This window comes from Myripristis murdjan, chromosome 4 (assembly GCF_902150065.1).
Source record: "Myripristis murdjan chromosome 4, fMyrMur1.1, whole genome shotgun sequence".
NCBI lineage: Eukaryota > Metazoa > Chordata > Actinopteri > Holocentriformes > Holocentridae > Myripristis > Myripristis murdjan.
Genome location: NC_043983.1, coordinates 9,686,032 through 9,704,393, shown reverse-complemented (window position 1 = coordinate 9,704,393; position 18,362 = coordinate 9,686,032). Strand labels below are relative to the sequence as shown.

The 18,362-nt window shown below is 39.5% G+C and overlaps 1 protein-coding gene across 1 annotated transcript; it reads right to left on the bottom strand.

Annotated features, from left to right (window-relative positions):
* Positions 1 to 116: 116 nt before the first annotated feature.
* On the bottom strand, positions 117 to 13,695 carry firrm (fignl1 interacting regulator of recombination and mitosis). Its single transcript, XM_030049523.1, has 25 exons — positions 13,517 to 13,695; positions 12,868 to 12,984; positions 12,410 to 12,449; positions 12,195 to 12,283; positions 11,693 to 11,797; positions 11,427 to 11,567; positions 10,873 to 11,035; positions 9,427 to 9,511; positions 9,153 to 9,291; positions 8,069 to 8,158; positions 7,864 to 7,928; positions 7,596 to 7,744; positions 7,146 to 7,275; positions 6,286 to 6,472; positions 5,866 to 5,948; positions 5,499 to 5,550; positions 4,688 to 4,777; positions 3,674 to 3,859; positions 2,604 to 2,723; positions 2,377 to 2,472; positions 2,181 to 2,294; positions 1,724 to 1,828; positions 1,552 to 1,632; positions 1,318 to 1,464; positions 117 to 542 (listed from the first exon to the last, which is right to left on the bottom strand). Exons 2-25 carry the CDS (start codon positions 12,955 to 12,957, stop codon positions 336 to 338), a joined length of 2,754 nt encoding a protein of 917 aa, XP_029905383.1. The 5' UTR covers positions 12,958 to 12,984; positions 13,517 to 13,695; the 3' UTR covers positions 117 to 335.
* Positions 13,696 to 18,362: the final 4,667 nt, after the last annotated feature.

Genomic DNA, 18,362 nt, shown 5'->3' with positions numbered 1-18,362 from the left:
TCAGCTCCTCCTTGAGTGTAGTATGGTTAAACTGTCAACAACCACCACTAACCAAATTCCAGTTAGTGGTGAATCCAGGCAGGCTGAGTCCTATAAACAAAAGGTGTGTCCAACAATGCCTGTTATCAAATGTAATAAATTTTAATAAACATTTAGATTTCAGTTATACACTGAGGCCTTTCCTGTATAAACCATTTAAAATTGAGAATGGAAACACAAATATAAACAGCAGCATATGGTACACAGACTTGAACTAGCCTACACACAGTGCTTTAATAGATTTTCCACAGAAAATAAAACTAACAGTTGGTCTGGTGCTGGAAAAACAACAGCTGCTAGGTTTGTTGGGCTGTGCTGATTTGAGATATCAGAGTCTGCAGTTCCTGTAGTCTGGATACCAGCCACTGAGGAGGTGGGGCAGCAGTGCTGGCCTCGCCCTTGGCGAGAGCCTGCAGGGCCTTCAGAGCGCTCTCAGCTGTGTGGATGTAGCGGCTGTACTCTTCCTCTGTACTGGTCTCCTGCCGAGCTCGCTTTGGGCACGGCTGAAAGGTACACGAGTCAAATCATTACAGAAAGAATCCACTGTTTCTTCAATCATCATCCTGTCGAGCACCAAATTTTACTTAAGAGTAATTTGAAAAGTGAATAAAAAACATTTTGTATTCCACTGTTACAATCAACATAAATCAGTAAAATACATTCATAACATTCACAAACATACTCATCAATTCATCTCATCAACTGATGTACATTTGCTAGAAATTCATACTGGGGCAATGTAAACCTCATGTTTAGAGAAGTGGGCTTTTGGCCAGAACATTAGTAGTTCCAATCCCCAAAACCAGCAGGAAAAATTTTGGTTGGGTAAGTGAACACGTGATAATTTGAGCCTCCATGACCACCAGAATTTCTTTGATTCCCCTCTACAGTATAAGTAAGAAATGAGATGGATTAATCTAGAATAGGCATTTCCCATCAGATAAGTATAGCAGGTCAGTATAAGGCTAGGTATTACATTCAGTGTTAGGCCTTTTAGTGTTTAATCATTGTAACCCTGATGCAGCAGACCTGGACTAACTTTGACAAAAAAGAGGGATTAGATAAAAAATGTTAATGTTTAAATTAAAACCTCATAAATTCAAATTTAAGGATACTGAATGACTTTTAAAGCTTAATATTTATACAATAACATTTAAGACATTTAAAAACTTTTTAAGGACCTGCAGACACCCTATGCATAAATGACAAGTAGAGAATTACTCGGGAAACCCTCCACAAACAAAAAAAGGATTAAAATACTTAAACGATGCCACTGACCTCTGAATCAGCAGCAGCCTCGGCAGCCAGCTTGTCGGCAGCAGTTTCCTTTTTTGTCTCCAGTCTCTCATTGTGTTGCTTAATAACGGGAGTCTCCAACTTGAGTCTGTCTAACCGTGACTCCACATCTTCCTGTGCATTAACAGTCTGCAACATGACAAAGGAAGCCATAGCTTCATTCAAAACGAATGTTTTTCAGCTAGATCTTAATCTGCATGCGCTGGCATTCCTTACCTTGCTGAGGTAATTCACCAGTTTGGTTTTGGTTTCTTCGACAGTCAAGCTCTGCGAGATCACCTCCTCATGGTTTGTGATCTAAATCGCCAGGCATAAACAAAGAATATATTCATGAGGTTTATTAAGGCATCGACAGTATGCTATCAAGATAGTGTTTTTCTGGCCTCACCTCTGCAAAGTGAGAAAAGGCTTCCAGGGCGTGTTGATGAAGCAGCCAGGATCTGTCAGCTAGCAGAACTCCAAACAGACTGCTCAGCCTGGGCAGAATCTGATTCTGTGGCACCAACAAGAAAACAAAAACTCAGTCTATAAAGGCTGTTGAAGCAATGCAAGGTCCTTAAAGAGTAGTTAAAACATATTAAAACATATCTGCTTTTTAGTATGCAGACCTCCATATAATCCATGAACAGCTAACCACTAAAGCTTTCAGTGGTCACTGTTTTTTTCCTGTCTGCTCACTCATACATAAATTTAGACTACATTTTAGGAATTAAGATGTCATTCTGCTTTAATCCATAGCAACTTCTAACAAGTGGAAGCATTTTCCTGTCACCTTTATTAAAAGCAATAATTAGCAAGGAGCAAAAGGGGTTAATAAAGTGAGATAGTCTTTCTTGTTGTAGTACCTGACTGTCATGAGGGACAAAGACTTTCCCAAGGGAGGCTAGGAACTCCAAAGCAGCCAGCACCACCTCATCCGCACACTTGTGAGGCACCAGAGCAGCCACACACACCAGAGCCTGAGACACACACAACAGTCACAGCTGCAGCACTCTCCATTCTTGTTTTGTTTATGTGAGAGCTGTCAGAGCATTAGCGTACCTGGACAATGACTTGAGGTTCAAGGCTTTTCACTAATGTGGCTGATATCAACAGGAGCAGCTGCAGGGTATGCTGGAGCACAGGATAGGTCTGCACCTGGAGCATGATGGGTAAAAGGAAGAATAGGCATGTATCGATGCGTGTTGAGGGAGTGAGTATGTGTATGTGTGTGTGTGTTGTGCGAGAGTGAGCGAGCGAGTGTGCAAGAATTCATGCGTGTTTCTCACCTGGTTGGGACACATTCGCAGCCACAGCTGTGTGGCCATCCTCAGTGCAGACAACACACACTGTTCCTCGGAGGACGATTCCACTCGAACCACCATTAGGAGGGATAACAGCACCGTGTTCTGGAGACAGGAGAAACATTATACACACACCACTTATTCATATTTTCCATTTAAAATTTTAATGCCTTCCAGACTACAGTCCAGATTATTTACTTTAGTTTTCAGTGTGTGTGCAAACAGTTACTGGGCAATATGACTGTCACCATGGCTCTATCAATCTGAATCAAATTCTAAAACTTCTCAAGACCAAGAAATAATTTTCCAAACTTTTCCAAGCTTTCCATAAAAGAAAAAGAAAGATGACAAATTGGAAAACAGCCATTTCTTCCTGTATGGTGTACCAGATAGTTGGGTTTTACCACATCTGGGCAATCAGATAGGAATGTTGTCAGCAGCAGGAACTACTAAATTTATCGTCCACACCTTCCTGTAAGCACTTTTCTCTTAATCATTGTATTGGCTTATGCCCCAAAACCAACTCATTTGGTGATTTCAGTGTTTTTGCACAGTGGCAAAACAAAGAAGAACAAAGAAGAGCAAAAAAACAACACAGGATAAAATATAATTACTAGAAAAATGTTTACACAAATCAGAAAGCAGTGATAAAGTAAATAGTCTGGGCAGTCTAGATATAAAATGCCTGACTGGTAGTTTGAAAGCACTGTACAAATACTGTAAGCATGGTCTGGCTCTCACATGACTAATCTCTGATTTTTCTATGGAGAGAAGTTGCAACAAAAGCCTTATCTGTCTGGTTTGTCCTCAACCTTGCAAACAAGCTTATCTTACTCCCACTTTTGTTTAGCATCACTTCCAGAGGTCACTGGTCCTCTATCCATTCCCTCTTCACTTCACAAGGACAGAAACCCTTAACTGAGACACCTTCATTCACAATACCTTGCCCTTGATGTGTATACTACCTATTTCTCCCTATCTATTTAACGTCATGGTCACAAAGAAAATAATCGCCTGTCCACAGTCCTCCACTGTTGCAAATCTGTCGTCCTCACCACTTTGTCCACTTGTCCCAGTTTGTATCCTCCATTCTGCCAGTCAGTCAGGACTTTTTGAGAGAGTGCGATGACGTCTGTCACTATATGGAGGCAAGTGTCATGGGAAAGAGCTCTGAGGAGGATATGACGCCACACTGCAAGGTTCTCCATCTGCGAGGGTGGAAAACGCTCCACCAGTTCCATCTGAAACACAAACACTTTAGATAAAGGGAAAAACAATAACCTTATGACACATGCCAATGATTTTGCACAGAGCAGTGTGGATTTGTTACCATGAACAGGCATCAAGAGCGACCAGACAGAAGAGCTAAGCTAAATTAGTTGTTTTCTCAGACTTGGGAAAGATGAGATGATTTAGGAAAAAAAATCTTTTTGTGTGTGTGTGGCGAATGAGTTTTTCTTGAGCCACAATGCTTCTGGAAAAATGAAACTCATCACAAAGCATGCATGATGCAATAAGAAAAATAAATAAATAAATAAATAAAAATAAAAATTGAATTAAAATAAAATTTAAAAAAAATAATAAATAAAAATTAAGAATTCCCAAAGTATTCATTTTACAATGATTTGACATAGAGAAAAGCAAGCAAACCTTACCATCTGTGATGATATAACTAGCAACTCTTTGGTATATTCAGTTGATGAATTACAAAAATGATTATTAAAAATGTAACTGAATAATTCATTTCAACAATATTTTTTTTTCATCCCTTTGATTCTGGTGAGTCTACTCTACAAAGTATGCACATTATCCATTGCCAGTGCCACATCTCCAACATTTTTCCTCTCAACTTTTCAGTTGTGGTTTCTGCTGTTGGAATAGTTTTTTTTTTTTTTTTTTTATGTTCGCGTACATCAACATAAACTGTTAAAGATGATATGAATAACTAGGGGTATTCTGTTTTAGGGTGAATTTCATCACAAACACAAAAGACTGTTATACATGAGGTCTGAAAATGGGCTTTCGGTGGTGTTTCATAGGTTTATGAAAACCCTTCTTTCAGTTCTGACCTGGTGGTTCGGTGTCATGAGGAACACCATGCGTCTGAGCAGCAGGCCCAGGTGGGACAACTGGTAACACTCACTGGTACATGTTTTCACCTGAGTGAGGAGAGGGACAGAGTCAGTGTGGAGGCTCAGGGGGAGCAGAAGCCCCGGGTCATGAGGGAAAGAGAAAGGTGAAGAGCTGAATAGGGACTGGTATGGAAATGTGTGACTTTCGGCTTAGCCTGATGCCATGTTATGACGCAACGGGTTATGGACAGGTGTCACAGTCCCCCCCAGGTCCAACAACACCAATTGTCACCTCTGTTGGGGTGCCACAGAGGACAGGGTAGACCGCCTACCAACCTCTAGCCCCACAGAGAGATTAAGGGATTTAGAGTTATTTTAGAGCGTGCCCAGGAAGAGGTCATCAACATGGAAAAAGGTCAAGTTTCCTGTGGTCTGTCCCTAAGATGTCGAGGGCCAAGGTTTCACATTTGAGGAAGCAGGTCAATCCACTAAGTCTACATATTGTTATGAGTCTTCTAAAAATACTGATAATATTGATTCATATTCATGTCAGGAAACAGGCCTTTGTGGTCTTGTGTGCTGGGCTGCCCTTCAATCAAATCAGACCTAGACATATTGACTGAAACTATGTATCACAGTGGAAAAAACATTATGAATATTCACTATGAGTTCATATATCACAGACTTGGGAATGTGACTCATGTATTTCTGAACCACAAATGTTCAAGATGTTTCCTGTGTTCTCGTGTGTTGTCTTGGTGTCTAAAGAAGGTGAAAATTCAGCCACATTCTTTTGGTGTTGACCCACCAGTTGAGCAATGAGGAGGACATGATGTAGACAAAGTTCTGCTGTCCCATACCTGCGGACAGAGGTGACATGATCAAGAGTACATTAAAACAGGAAAAAAATTTACTGTCAGACTTTGGTCAAACACTAGTTGCAAATATTTTTTTTTTTTTTTGTGGTTTCTATTTCGGTTTTAATCCCTATAGGGCTAAAATGTAAAGTTTATGACATACATTAAGTACCAAAAGGTTTCCTCTTTTGGTAAATTATGGTGTTCCCAACAGGCAAAAGTAAACACCAATAACAATCTGCAACAAATATTTCATCCAGGAATCTACTGTAGGAAGAGATGTGTGGTAACAGCAACAGAATTATTTGTCCTTCTCACCGTGCTGTGAAGCACCACACATCTGTAGCCAGCAGAGCAGTCTGAGTATCAGTCTGCAGCACAGCCTTAAGCAAACAATGTTCCTGGAAAAGAGAAAGGGAGAGAGGAAGTGAGAGGAAGGGAAGCTAATAATGGAGGGAGATTATCACAAAATTACACAGAACTAGAGAAAATGAAAGCAAAAAGCAACATCAGCAACAATGAATGACAGGAAACTCTGCACTGTACCACCGCTGATGGGGGGAATGTGATTAGCGACTAAAGGGAATAGCTTTAACAGCTGTGATCTGAAAGGTGGCTTCCCTTGAAGTAAACGTCATTTACCAAGTAACATACAGAACATCTACCAGCAATGCTGACAAAAAGAAAAAAAAACATATTTCCTCTGCCATACAGAGTGTCTGTGTGTTTGCTCCTCACCAGCATGGTGAAGTACCCGTTGGGGAGTGCAGCCACATTGGCACAGAGCTGTACACAAACGTGGTGGTGCAGAGTGACCTTGCTCTGGGCCTGACCCTTCATCATCACCCCTGGCAACAGCACCGGTACGTTACGCTCAACACAGCAACGCCGGAAACTATCAAACACAGCCTGGAAGAGAGGGAGCCTGGAGGTGCAAGCAATTGTTCGTTACAACATTAGGCCTTTAACAGTGTCTTGGAAGCTTTTGAGACATTTTGGCAGCCTAAAAGATGCAGTCAGGTACAGCAGAGGATGACTTTATCTTGTCAGTTTAGTGATGACATCATAATGAACTGCCGTCTGTATATTTCTAACATTTATTTCTCTACCTTACATATAAAATTAATTAAAGAAATGTTATGTTTGTTAATGCATTTAATGCAATTTTAAACCCAGTCACAACATAGTATTGTACACTATTAAGAGCTTCTTTATGTTTGAGGTGTAATTTTCTTGTCATAAATAAAATACCCCACACTGTTGCTAAAAACTTTAGTGAACTGTAACCAAACCTCAGACCATTTCTGCAACATTACAGTGCAAAATTATCAAAGAGCCATTTTGACATGAATAACAAAGGTGTTACTGATGATATTATTTAAGGGTCAGTTCCATTTAGGTCTAACAGAGTCAGGGTCCTGGTGTTGTTCATGCTGCCTTACTGGAAAAGCTCTGATACACTGAAATGGATTAGAACTTGAATTAATGTCATTAACAACACCTGTGTTTACCTGCTCTTGCATGTAAAAAAAAAAAAAAAAAAAAGCCTGCTGCAACAAAATTACTGTCAAACTATTGAACTTAAGCATTGCTCTTACCTAGGTGTCTCTTCTGAGAACTGGCTGCCTTTGTACCAAAGCTGCAGCACCTCCTCTGGTTGGGATGCCAACTGACCCAAGACGCTCACCAGCAGAAGACACTGAGGAAGCTCGCACTCAGGACTAAAACCTGCGCACAGACAAACAAGACAAAGGTCACTCAAAAAAAGATTACGGCTGAGACAAAAACAGCACTGATAATTTTACTATAACTACATCTAGAATTGTGCCGTGTGTATTTTGTTGGCAAGTCTGCAGAGTTATCAGGTTATCACTGCATTCCAACTTGTGGCAGCAAAGGACTAAAGTCAGCAATCTAATGTCCTCAAAGGTCAAAAGGTTGTGCATGAGAATGTAATGACTGTGAGAGAGGCTAAGAGGAAGGCCATCCATTACCCCTACTGCACTATGTGAAAAAGGGGCAAGCTGAGGTCAGGCTATCATTCTTACGCTGGTCCTGCTGGAGGACGGCCTCAGCGAAAGGCCGCAGGGGCATCAGCTGGGACAGCAGGGCTTCCATAGGAACCAGCGCCGCCACTTTCAGCTCCTCCGACAAACGGGAAGGCAGCACTGGAGCACACAAGCTCGGAGGAAACTTGCTAAAAAGGGCATAAGACAATCCTAATCTAAGAATATATTTATCTGCATTGCTCAGTGTTTGTCAACAAAAACGATTAAGGTCTATGTCAGATTTTTCAATTTACAAGAGTGCGTTTACCTGATGACCTGGAGGTAGAGTTGATGAAAGCTGCTACAGTACTTTGTCAGAAAAGAGTTGAATTCCTATTATGAGGGTAAATGTTACAGAGTGTCATTGTTTTAAATTGTAAAGCAGACATAAAACAACAATGGAATTAATTTAGGTAGTACGTAGTATTTTCAAAGAAAGAATAGGGCTGGAAGATGACCCTGATTTGTAGTACCTTTATGTAATGAACTAAAGTGTTGGCAAAGAATCTGCACATCTTTGTGGTTTTTTGGAACAGCTTGTATTCTGGGCTTTGTGTCGCATCCTTAAAAAAAGAAAAGAGAATGAAATCAGCAGGTTGTCAAAGCCCACGTCTACCAGGGACTCTTTCACCTCTTCTTGCCCTGACCTTACGCTCACAAACACAAGCCTGACTGGGTTCTGAGTACAAAGGGGTACAACACAGGAAAAGGTCCTCATTTGTCTAACATAAAAAATGCCTAAATGACACAGAAATATTCATTACTGTGGCATCTCAGTTTAGTAAAAAGCAGCTGTCACAGGCAAAAACACATTGCATACTGTATTCTCCTGCATTTACTAAACATTTTATGCTTTAAGCTGACACTCATTCCAGTGACTTACAATAAACTCAAATGAACAATACCTTTACATGGCTAAATCACCAACGGTGGCAAAGGTGCAGAAAATAAGGGCAAAAGTCATAAATAAAAAACACCATTCATAGGGATCCAGTGTGCAACCATTTAGACACATTTTGCAACTATTCTTAGATGCCATGAGGAAAAAAAAACATAAAAACATGTCATACTTGGGCATGGCAAATTTAGGACTTCTGCAATTGTTGTTTACATTGACGATGATGGAGGAGGGATGATTTTCTAAACAGGTAGGTGAACCAAAACATAAATAGGTTAATGCAAATATAATTAACACACATGACGAACAAAAAAAAAAAAAAATTGGGGATAAATATCTTTTTTAAAAAGGGAAATTATCTTGATCCCATGTCATTGCAGCTGCAAAACACTGATATCATAACAGGGGTAAGAGAGGGACAAGCCAGGCTCAATACATGAGGGAAAGCACAACATAAAAGGACAGGAAGGAGATCAAATTTGTCCTTGTTCCTTTGAGGAAAAGGGTCTGATTTATCTTCTGCTGTTGGCCTTGTCACTTTGCACTGTTTATCGTTCCAAAAGCACGTAATGTTATTTATTTTTCATCTTTTGCTCTGTGATAACTTTTTTAGTTCTTTGTTCAGGAGGGCCAAGCGTGCAGTCAGCCAGCTTTCCTACCTGTAGCCCAGCATGTTTCATCTGTTCAGCCAGCTCCAGGCAGCTGCTGAAGGAGGCAAGCAGGTTATCACACAGGCTTCTGCTGATGTCACCGTGACGGAGATGTTCCTCCACCAAAGACTGGTGCTTTAAACTCTGTCTGAACATGGTACTGGTGGTTAAAATCAGTCAATAACTGAATAAACCATTCAGTCTGCCAATTACTTTGAACAAAACAACTGTTCTAATATGTCTGAGTTTGAAAAAGGTCAACATGAACATGTATGGTACTGACTTGATGATGAATCTCCATGTGTTGGCATGCAGGGCGATGTCCAGGTTGGAGATGATAGAGCAGATGTCCAGAAGGCTGTGAATCACTGAGAAAGATTGAAAAACATCTTCAGTGAAAGGATGACTGCCCAGGAGGTAGAGTAGTACAATAATGTAAAGGGTAAATAAAAAATTGAAAACTTGGGATGCATTATTTTGGGGGAAAAAAAAAACAAAAACAAAAACCTGACATTGCTATATCTTTTTTTTCTGCGATACGTATTCCAATATGAAAAAAATACAGGAAATTTCGCCAAATACATGCAGTGTGTTATTCATGTCCAGATATACAATTAACAATCATAATTTTCTTCCTCTGGGCATTTTATAAGTCTCTCCTCTTTGAACACATCAACCCTCCCTACTTCTACCACACTTGGTTCAGCCCTCTGCCAGAAGAGCTTGGACTCCTCCACTTTGGTTTCACATATACAACTCATGGACAAGTGGAGAGAGAACAGGTGGAGAGGTATTTGGGAAAAGCAACATGTTTTTTTTTTTTTAATAAACTTTACATATGGACATATGTGTCACAGCTGTGTTATTTAAATTTAAGCTAACATTTCTAACGATGTTCAAATGTATGCTTACTCTGCGTGGTGGAAGATTAACACATATAGCTCGCACCAAATACCAGCAGACGGCCTGGTGCACTTGGGGATGGTACAACTCTAACACTAAACCAACACATAGATTTATCTGTATGCCCGCAAGATTTAAGCACAGGTAGATCTGGACAGTGCAGGTTTTGTGTGTGTGTGTGTGTTCTGTGTGTTAAGAATTTACATTAAGTGATGGACCAGCTCCGAGACAGTAACATTTTAACTTTTAACTAGCACCGGGATGAGGTGCTGCTGAACACACTCAAAAGCCGTCTCGCATAGTTGAACACCTGCCTCTAGCATCCAGTTGACATTACCAGTGACAGGATCCATGTCCTGTGCATGTTTACAGGCAGGTAACATGCAGACTCTGCATGGCCAGCAAGTTCACTATGTGCTCTGGTTACGATGTGCACTTGATCAGTTTATAAATCGACCGAAATAGGCAGAATTAATTCAGGTTGTGGCTGGTGGTTAATGGGGCCTACTTTGGTTATTTGAGAAAGTGATCAAAGGCACCCCTTTAGCAGAGCCTGCATGTCACTAGCAACAACCCTTACATCGGTCTAAATGTTATGTTCTATCTCACAGATTCTTCATGTAGATTAGTCATGAGAACTGAGAACCTTGCAAGTTTTCCTTTTGCATCAAGCAACAAAAAAATTGCAGCATAATGTGTTTGAGTTCATTTGCCTTACCTGAGATTGTATGTCCTGCAATGTGGTTACTGCACATGCACACATCACAATGTCGATGATGAAACGATATATTGTGCAGCGCTACTGGAGATATGCACACATACAAACCTGTGACAATGTCAGAGACCTCCTCCTCTGAGGCATTACTGTTGAGGGACATCCTGTCCAGCATCTCCATCAGGCCCTTCTGGAGGGAGTAGGCTTCCCTGAAGAGGCCCTGCAGCAGGTCAGCCACCAGGGACAGGCGACCACAGTAAACCACCTCGCTCTCCTGAGGACAACATGGCACACACAAATAGGTTAGGGCTGCACAGTTTGCTGTGAATAACAACATTAGACAACATTTGAATATACTAATTAATGAACTATAATGAAACATTTCAATTCACTTGGAATGCTGGCTGTAGAAGAGAATGGTCAAAATGATAATTGCAGAGAGGCCTACGAATAATTCAGGTGACGAATTTTGCTTCACACTCCATATTGATAATCATGATCCAAATATCCATCATAATTAATATTCAGTAATAATGTTAGCCATAATTGTGCAAACCACATTGAGGTGCACAAAAACAATGCAGACAATACAGAAAAGCTTCAATATAACAATTGCACCAATAGTTTGCACTTGTTATTGTCAGTGACTAACTAAATACGCTCACCTTGCAGTGCTGGAAAGTGTCCCTCAGAACTTTGAGGATGCAAGAGGGTAGGGAGCGGATGGCATCCAGGTCAGGAGCTTCCTCAAATGAGCAAACATGACGCACACAAGTGGACAAGGCATCTATTATCTGCACCATTGCCTGAAACAGACAGCAAGATGTCTTATGTCATGAAATAAACACATCATAGACCATAATGACGCAACCTTAGAGTCCTGTGTAAAACAAGAGGAGAAAACCTCAGCCAGCAAGAGTTGGTGGCGTACCTGCAGAATGTTCCTTAGTAGGGTCCGCACTTCTGTGTTTTGACTGGACAGGCCTGCAACTTGGTTTGAGATCTCTTCCAATAGCTTGTCAAACATTTTGGCCACCTGCAAATATTCGTAACACACTTTAGGGCAGGGATCAATTAATTTCCTATGTAAGATGTAAAACACAGCAGAAACGCCCAAAAAGTATTTTTTTTTTTCTAAAATGTGTCTCTGCAAACAGGAGAAGAAATCTGACACAAGTCAAAGATAGTTACATTTTTGAGACAATCTTTCTGCCAGTTTAATGAAAAATAATTCCCTGTGGAAACATGGTAGATAGAAAAAACAAAAATATTTTTAGAATTTCTAAGACACAATTTAGGCTAAGTCAAATGTTACATTAACTGCATTTAAGACTTTTGAAAGACTTGAGGCCAACCTGTTACTAAACCAAGTCTGGTGTTTACATTCACATTTTGGGTTATTAAAAGAATGTGTTCATTATGTCATTATTCACCTTTGGTAGGACCTTAGAGAAACACTCATTCTCCAGCTCTGACAAACCAATATGAGGGAGGAACATGTCTGTGATTATCTTCAGTATACCTGTAGGAAATACTTATGTTATTATGAAGCATTCGAGCTGAGTGAACAGGCCAAACTATTAGGTCATACATAACCACAAAATAATAAGCCATTTTTAACTACAGAATATGCACCAAAGAGACTTACGTATGTGATCATCCCAGCTCTCAGACTCATGATGCAAAGAGTACAAACTGTCAAGGAAGACTGTGGCATCACAGTGAGTTGATTTCTATCTTGCAATTTAAATGTGTTACTCTTGCTACCATGCTAGCTACGTCAACACTGCAATAGCAATGTTTAGAAGTATAAATCATCCATTACATGAGCAAAGCAATGTGTTTCTACAGTTTCTCTCTGCATTTGAGAATTTTTGGTTAGTGTTCAATATACTTTATAACAACCATGCTGCATAGGCCATACCACTCTTTAAATTCTTCACAATATTCTCTGTGATGAGTGGGTCTGAGTCTACATCTTTCCATGATTTCAACACACTTACTTCAAGAGCTATAAATTTCCAAATTCTCATTTCCTGTGCAGAAACCCTGAAACCAGAGGAATCACTTTGAGATAATGGCATAGAGTGGCTTAAGGGAGGATATGGTGAGTTTGGGCAAGACAGATTTGAGCTCCTGGCGACAGGTGTCCTGACTCCACTGCAGAACCTCCTCCAGCAGAGTGGTCTGAGACATACTGCCAGCAGGACCAGGTCAGAGCAGCTGTGCACACACAGGGACATATACTCAGCTTTTAAACACACAACGAAGCAAGCAATACACTGTGTTACGCATGACTCTGAGACAAAACGACACCACAAATTAGTTCACAGATTTATGTCCATTGTAGACACATGTGGTGTAATAAAAAGGAGTAGGGGCATGGTGTAGTGCTGGCAACACAACTAGATTGACATTAGATGTGCGACCATAGCATTGTACAAAACAAAACAACAGAAACGCTTCCTGAATTATCTGAATCCAGCGCCTGAGTCCCCGCTGACATTTTCATATTAGTGTATTAAGGGTAGTAAGGTAGCATTAGTGTGGTTTGACTCTGTGTTTTGAACTACTGAAATACTGTGGTATAAAACGTTTATCAATAGTTTCGCCCAACAGGCTGATAATACAGTTAACATGTCGCTTATTGAATAGTAACCCGCTGGTTAGGAAGGCATACTCTGCCCCACCGACCCGTTTGTTTTGCTAGCGGTACTTTCCGTTAGCGAGGAGACGTTACGTAGCGTTAACTTACCAGAACCACAAGCCGTTCGTCTCTATTCAAAAATATGAATTCCTAGTTCGGAGTTCTTACATTACAACTTCTGTTTACACCTGATTTTGTACTTTTGTTAGCGGTTAAAAGTGCAAAAGACAGCGAGGGAAAACGTATACAACATCATAGCAGTGCTTTAGCAGTCATAACGCGCGCGGTTGTTTGAGTCGGATGTGACGTGAAGGACAACCATAGTCATCTAACAGCTCTCTGATTGGTCAAAACAATAAAGGAGTTTGACGTTGAACCAATCACATGCTTAAAAGACTGCACAGTGGTGAAAATAAAAACTCGCTTACATAAATTGTTCATCAATAAACAAGGACCTGTTTTTACGTAGTTCATTGAATTCATGGTGAGCTAAGTCAAAACAGAGCAACAATGTACATTAGTCTGTGCATTATTTTCTTGATTTAATTGTGTTAATTTGTTGTTGGAAAAAAAAAACATTAACATTAAAAAAACTTTGCTTCCAACCACCTGTGAAAAGTTATGATACAAGCATCAGGCCTGCAGTCATCATCAGACGATGGTTCCTTCAACTTGGAGGAACCATTGAGGATGGCGCCTCATTTACAGTAGTGTTGAGCAAGATTACAGGTAAAGCACAATTAAATAATAGTCTGCCATAATAGTAATAATAGTAGGCCACAGAACAAAAAATATATATACTTAGAATGCAAACATCTATGCACTAAGACACATGAAAAAATTAAGTTCCATCATAAAAGAAAAAAACCTCATTACAATCAGTTTTGGGTCCCATCATGTTCACTTTTGAAACTATTTTGTTTTGCTATTCTGCACCAGACAGTTATTATATTATATTAGATTAGATTAGATTATATGTTGCATGTTATGATGAGCCATAGGACACTGTAATCAGGTCACACATTCTAGAAAATGAGAGGGAAAACTGAAACTACAGGACAATAGCAGGAGTGTCTAAAAGACACCATATGCTGTGTATTGAAATGTGTAGTTTCCCAGTTTACATAAAACCTTGTCTTGTAGAATCGTAGAATTTGTAGAAGTGTCCTGCACTTTGTACATGGCAAGTAAAAGCAGGTGCATGGCATTTTGCTTGTACAGATTGCGCTAGTTTATTTGTTTCACACACATAAAGACAAAACACATGAAGGAAATACAAAAGTACATGTGAGGGTTTGGTAGAAACCTGTAATGACATATATGAAAACCACACCCAAAAGACATACAAAAAAGTACAAACATATAAAATCACCACTACTTTTTAAATGAATGTGTTCAAGAATTATATTAGACTATAAAATAAGTGTAGAATATTAATTAGAAAATACAGAGAAGCAGGAGTATTGTCATATTTACAGTATGAACAGCCATTACTAGTGATCATTATTGTTCCAAATCAAATGTTTTTGACAGCAAGGCATTTCTAAGTCTCATTTTCTACATGGACAATGACACAGAGGATGCCATAAAATGTGTATTTTCAATCCACAATACAACCCCATGATATTTGTACCCTCTCTGTCTTAGTGTTCCAGCACTTTGAGCAGTGGGTAAATAACAGGCTACAGTTTTGCTTAAGTCTTTTTTTCATTAATCCAATATAGCAGGACAGTACACCCAACTTTAACATACACCTCAGACTTGTAAAGTAAGGCAGATCAAAATTAATAAAAGATGAAAAAAAAAACTTTTATAATCTAATGGATTAACTTTAATATCAATGTATCTTTTTTAAGAGATAACACTTGTAATCATTGAACCTACAAGCAAGGATCAGTGAAAGACAAACTTTCATCTTCCATCCTTGATATTGCTTTCAGTTTCCTTTCCTGTCAAACTGAACAAAGTGTTTAATCCCTAATGCAGAAGCTCTACTCCAGGCTGCTGATCCACTGTCACTGGCCTAACATTACTGACAGAGTTGCTGGAACAAGCAATGTTTAAAACCGGAGTTTAAGAAATCAGTGACTTAAGGCCAACTAGACAACTGTCTCCTCGGATGAGGCAGGGGCAAGTATGTCATGAGGAATTTTTGAATTGTATTTAAATCAGTACAGGAGTGGTGGTCTTTCTGCTTTTGAAGTCTCTGGAAATTCTCTTGGCTGCAGCCTTAATGACTTCATGTAATCAGTGTATAGAAAAGCCATTGTTTTACAGATAAGATCTTGAGTGCCAAAGTAAACCATCTTCCTTTTGCTTTTCCTTTGTTCCCGGCAGCCCGAGGTGTTGCTTGCTGCTGCTGCAGGAAAAGCCTAACTTCCTGTTTAGGAAGTCAATATACATCGGCACTCCTTCAGATTTCAGTAATCACTGGGGACCTGTTTAAATGATGCTCACACTGAGAAGGAAATATCAAAATCCCATTTGATTACATTTCAAAACATGTAATATTGTAATAATATTTCATGGTGCAAATCCAGTGGCATTAAAGTTAAGTAAAATAGGTTAGGGTTAGATTGATGTTGTATATCAGTTTGTCAATATTTTGACTTTGTTGACTTTCGTTTCTGCTGGTTATCAACCAGTCATTCCATTCACTATCAGTATGAAGGAAATTCCTGCACATCCAAACAAATTCTTCATGTGAAGGTCAGACCTCCCCTTAATGAAGAGTAAGTGTGGTTGGCCACTCTCCCTTGAAGAGCTGATAACCCTAAAAAACATGATTTTTCTGGGTATCAGTGGAGGGTTTTAGTGTCCCATGATGGTCTAACAGGCTTTAACACCGTGCCAAAAACATAATTTTGATGAACACATGCTAATGGTAATTGTTTGGAATAATGTAGTCAGATTTAAAGGCGTTAAACAATGGCATAAAATGCATTTACCAGTTTCAGTCTAGAAATACTATAATCTGCCTTCAAAATTAGTCAAATCCTAAAATAAACTGCTATCGCAAAGATGGAGAGCTTGATGTTGTCAGGAACACAAAGCAAATCTTTACAAGTTTGTATCTGACACTTTATTCATCTCCATGGGGAAACTGTTTTCACTTGTCCCTGTCTTAGAGGTTAAGTGCAGGAACAGCCATACAGCAGCACTTATACAGGGCTTGTAGGCATGTCTTGTCTTGCTCAAGGACACACCAGCTGGGCAGATGTTACACGACCTGGCTGTCAACTCCAAAAGACCTCAACGAATACCTTGGAAGTTGGTCAGTTAGTGGTTTCCTAGAAAAACACTGTTAAACTCTTCTCCCTCCTGTGGTGAACTCCCTGTTTGCAGATAATAGAAAGGTTATCCGTATGCAAGAAACTGGCGCCCGACTTGGCATGGCCACTGGAAGGAAGATGCCTTTTCTTTTGTTGTTGTGGAGGTCGCAGGGGCACCTGCCAGGATGCAGTCAGAGTCGCAGGTCCGCTGATGAGGGTCACGCTAAGTGGAGCTGTTTTTAGTGTGTCTAGCTAATTCTGTTCGTGCAACGTGAGGCATTAACGACCACTCCTTGAAATCAGTCTTTCATGTAACTAACAAGAGGTTGAGTCACCAAAAAGAGAAAATATCAGGGATCTGAAGCTTCTCGGCTGGAGTACCAACTGAACCATAAAGAGCCAGTCAATCCCATAAACCACCCTGAATTTACTCAGGGCACTTCAGTCTTCATTTTCGTTTTTTAATTTTACAGAGACAAAGCATTTTGTGGTTGTCCAGAAGTACATGAAAGACTAAACTGAACATCTGATGATTCTTTAATTAATACTATCATTTGTTGCAAACTTTTTCATGTTCTGGATCCCCAAGTTGGCTTGAACTACTCTTGACCTCCACTTGAACTGATTTTGCCCGAGGGACCGTCATATGACAAGATATTTCATTTTTTAGATGTCATACTTAAACACTGACAAATAGATGGTTAAATTAAAACATAATCTTAAAACATTTCATGCATTTTTTTATCATAATCTCTAGTGACTGAAATTATAGTCAAATAAAACTACAACTCATTTTACTGAGGAGGCCACATTTACAAAACCACAGATATAAGGCATTTGTAACAGTATTGATTTAGTCAGTTTTAAAAGTCAGTTTAAAAAAAAAAAAAATGTTAAGAAGGCCTGAGATGAATTATAAACAGAGCCAATTCTTCCTGAGGCAGTGACAATACAATTGAACTTCACTGGAAATAAGCTCTTCACCTTTGTTGTAATATCTTGATTTATTTTTTATTGGCTTTGTCATTTTCTCCCAAGTCGAGTATTTTCTGTCTGAATAATACGAGGTTTGAAATGTGACATTTGGCCAAGGATCAGTCTTTTTTTGTCCACTAGGTTTCAGAAGACCCTGCCTGTGGAACCTGAGTTTCCAAAGTTCAAGTTGAATTTTATTTGGAGCTCTTAATCACAGTTAGTCTACGTGCTTTAATTTATCTACTTTATTTTCTTTGATGCACTGTTATTGTTACTCTTTTCACTGTAGTGCCTTTAAATAATAAGGAAAGCGCTTTACAAATAAAATGCATTATTATTATTTTAAAGGGCTGTACAGGCCTACAGTTTATAGGGCAAAAATGACACCCCTGACCTTTAAGTGACTTATTAATCCACATTTTTATGGACTGATACATGTGTTGATTTTACAGCTGTCAACAAAGCAATTTGTGTGTCAACTCTGAAAGTGCTATGAAGTTTATCATTATGACACAGAAATAGCCGTAAAAGCATTGGAAGGAGTTAGTAAAGGTCCTTCATATCTGTTGCTGGTTCCTAAAACAGTTACAATCTCTTTGAGTAACAGGATATGTTCAGTGATTCAGACTCACGTAACTCTTCCTGTATGGACTTTACGCTTGGCTCTTGTGGGATTAAACCATCCTGACACAACTGGTCTAGGGTCT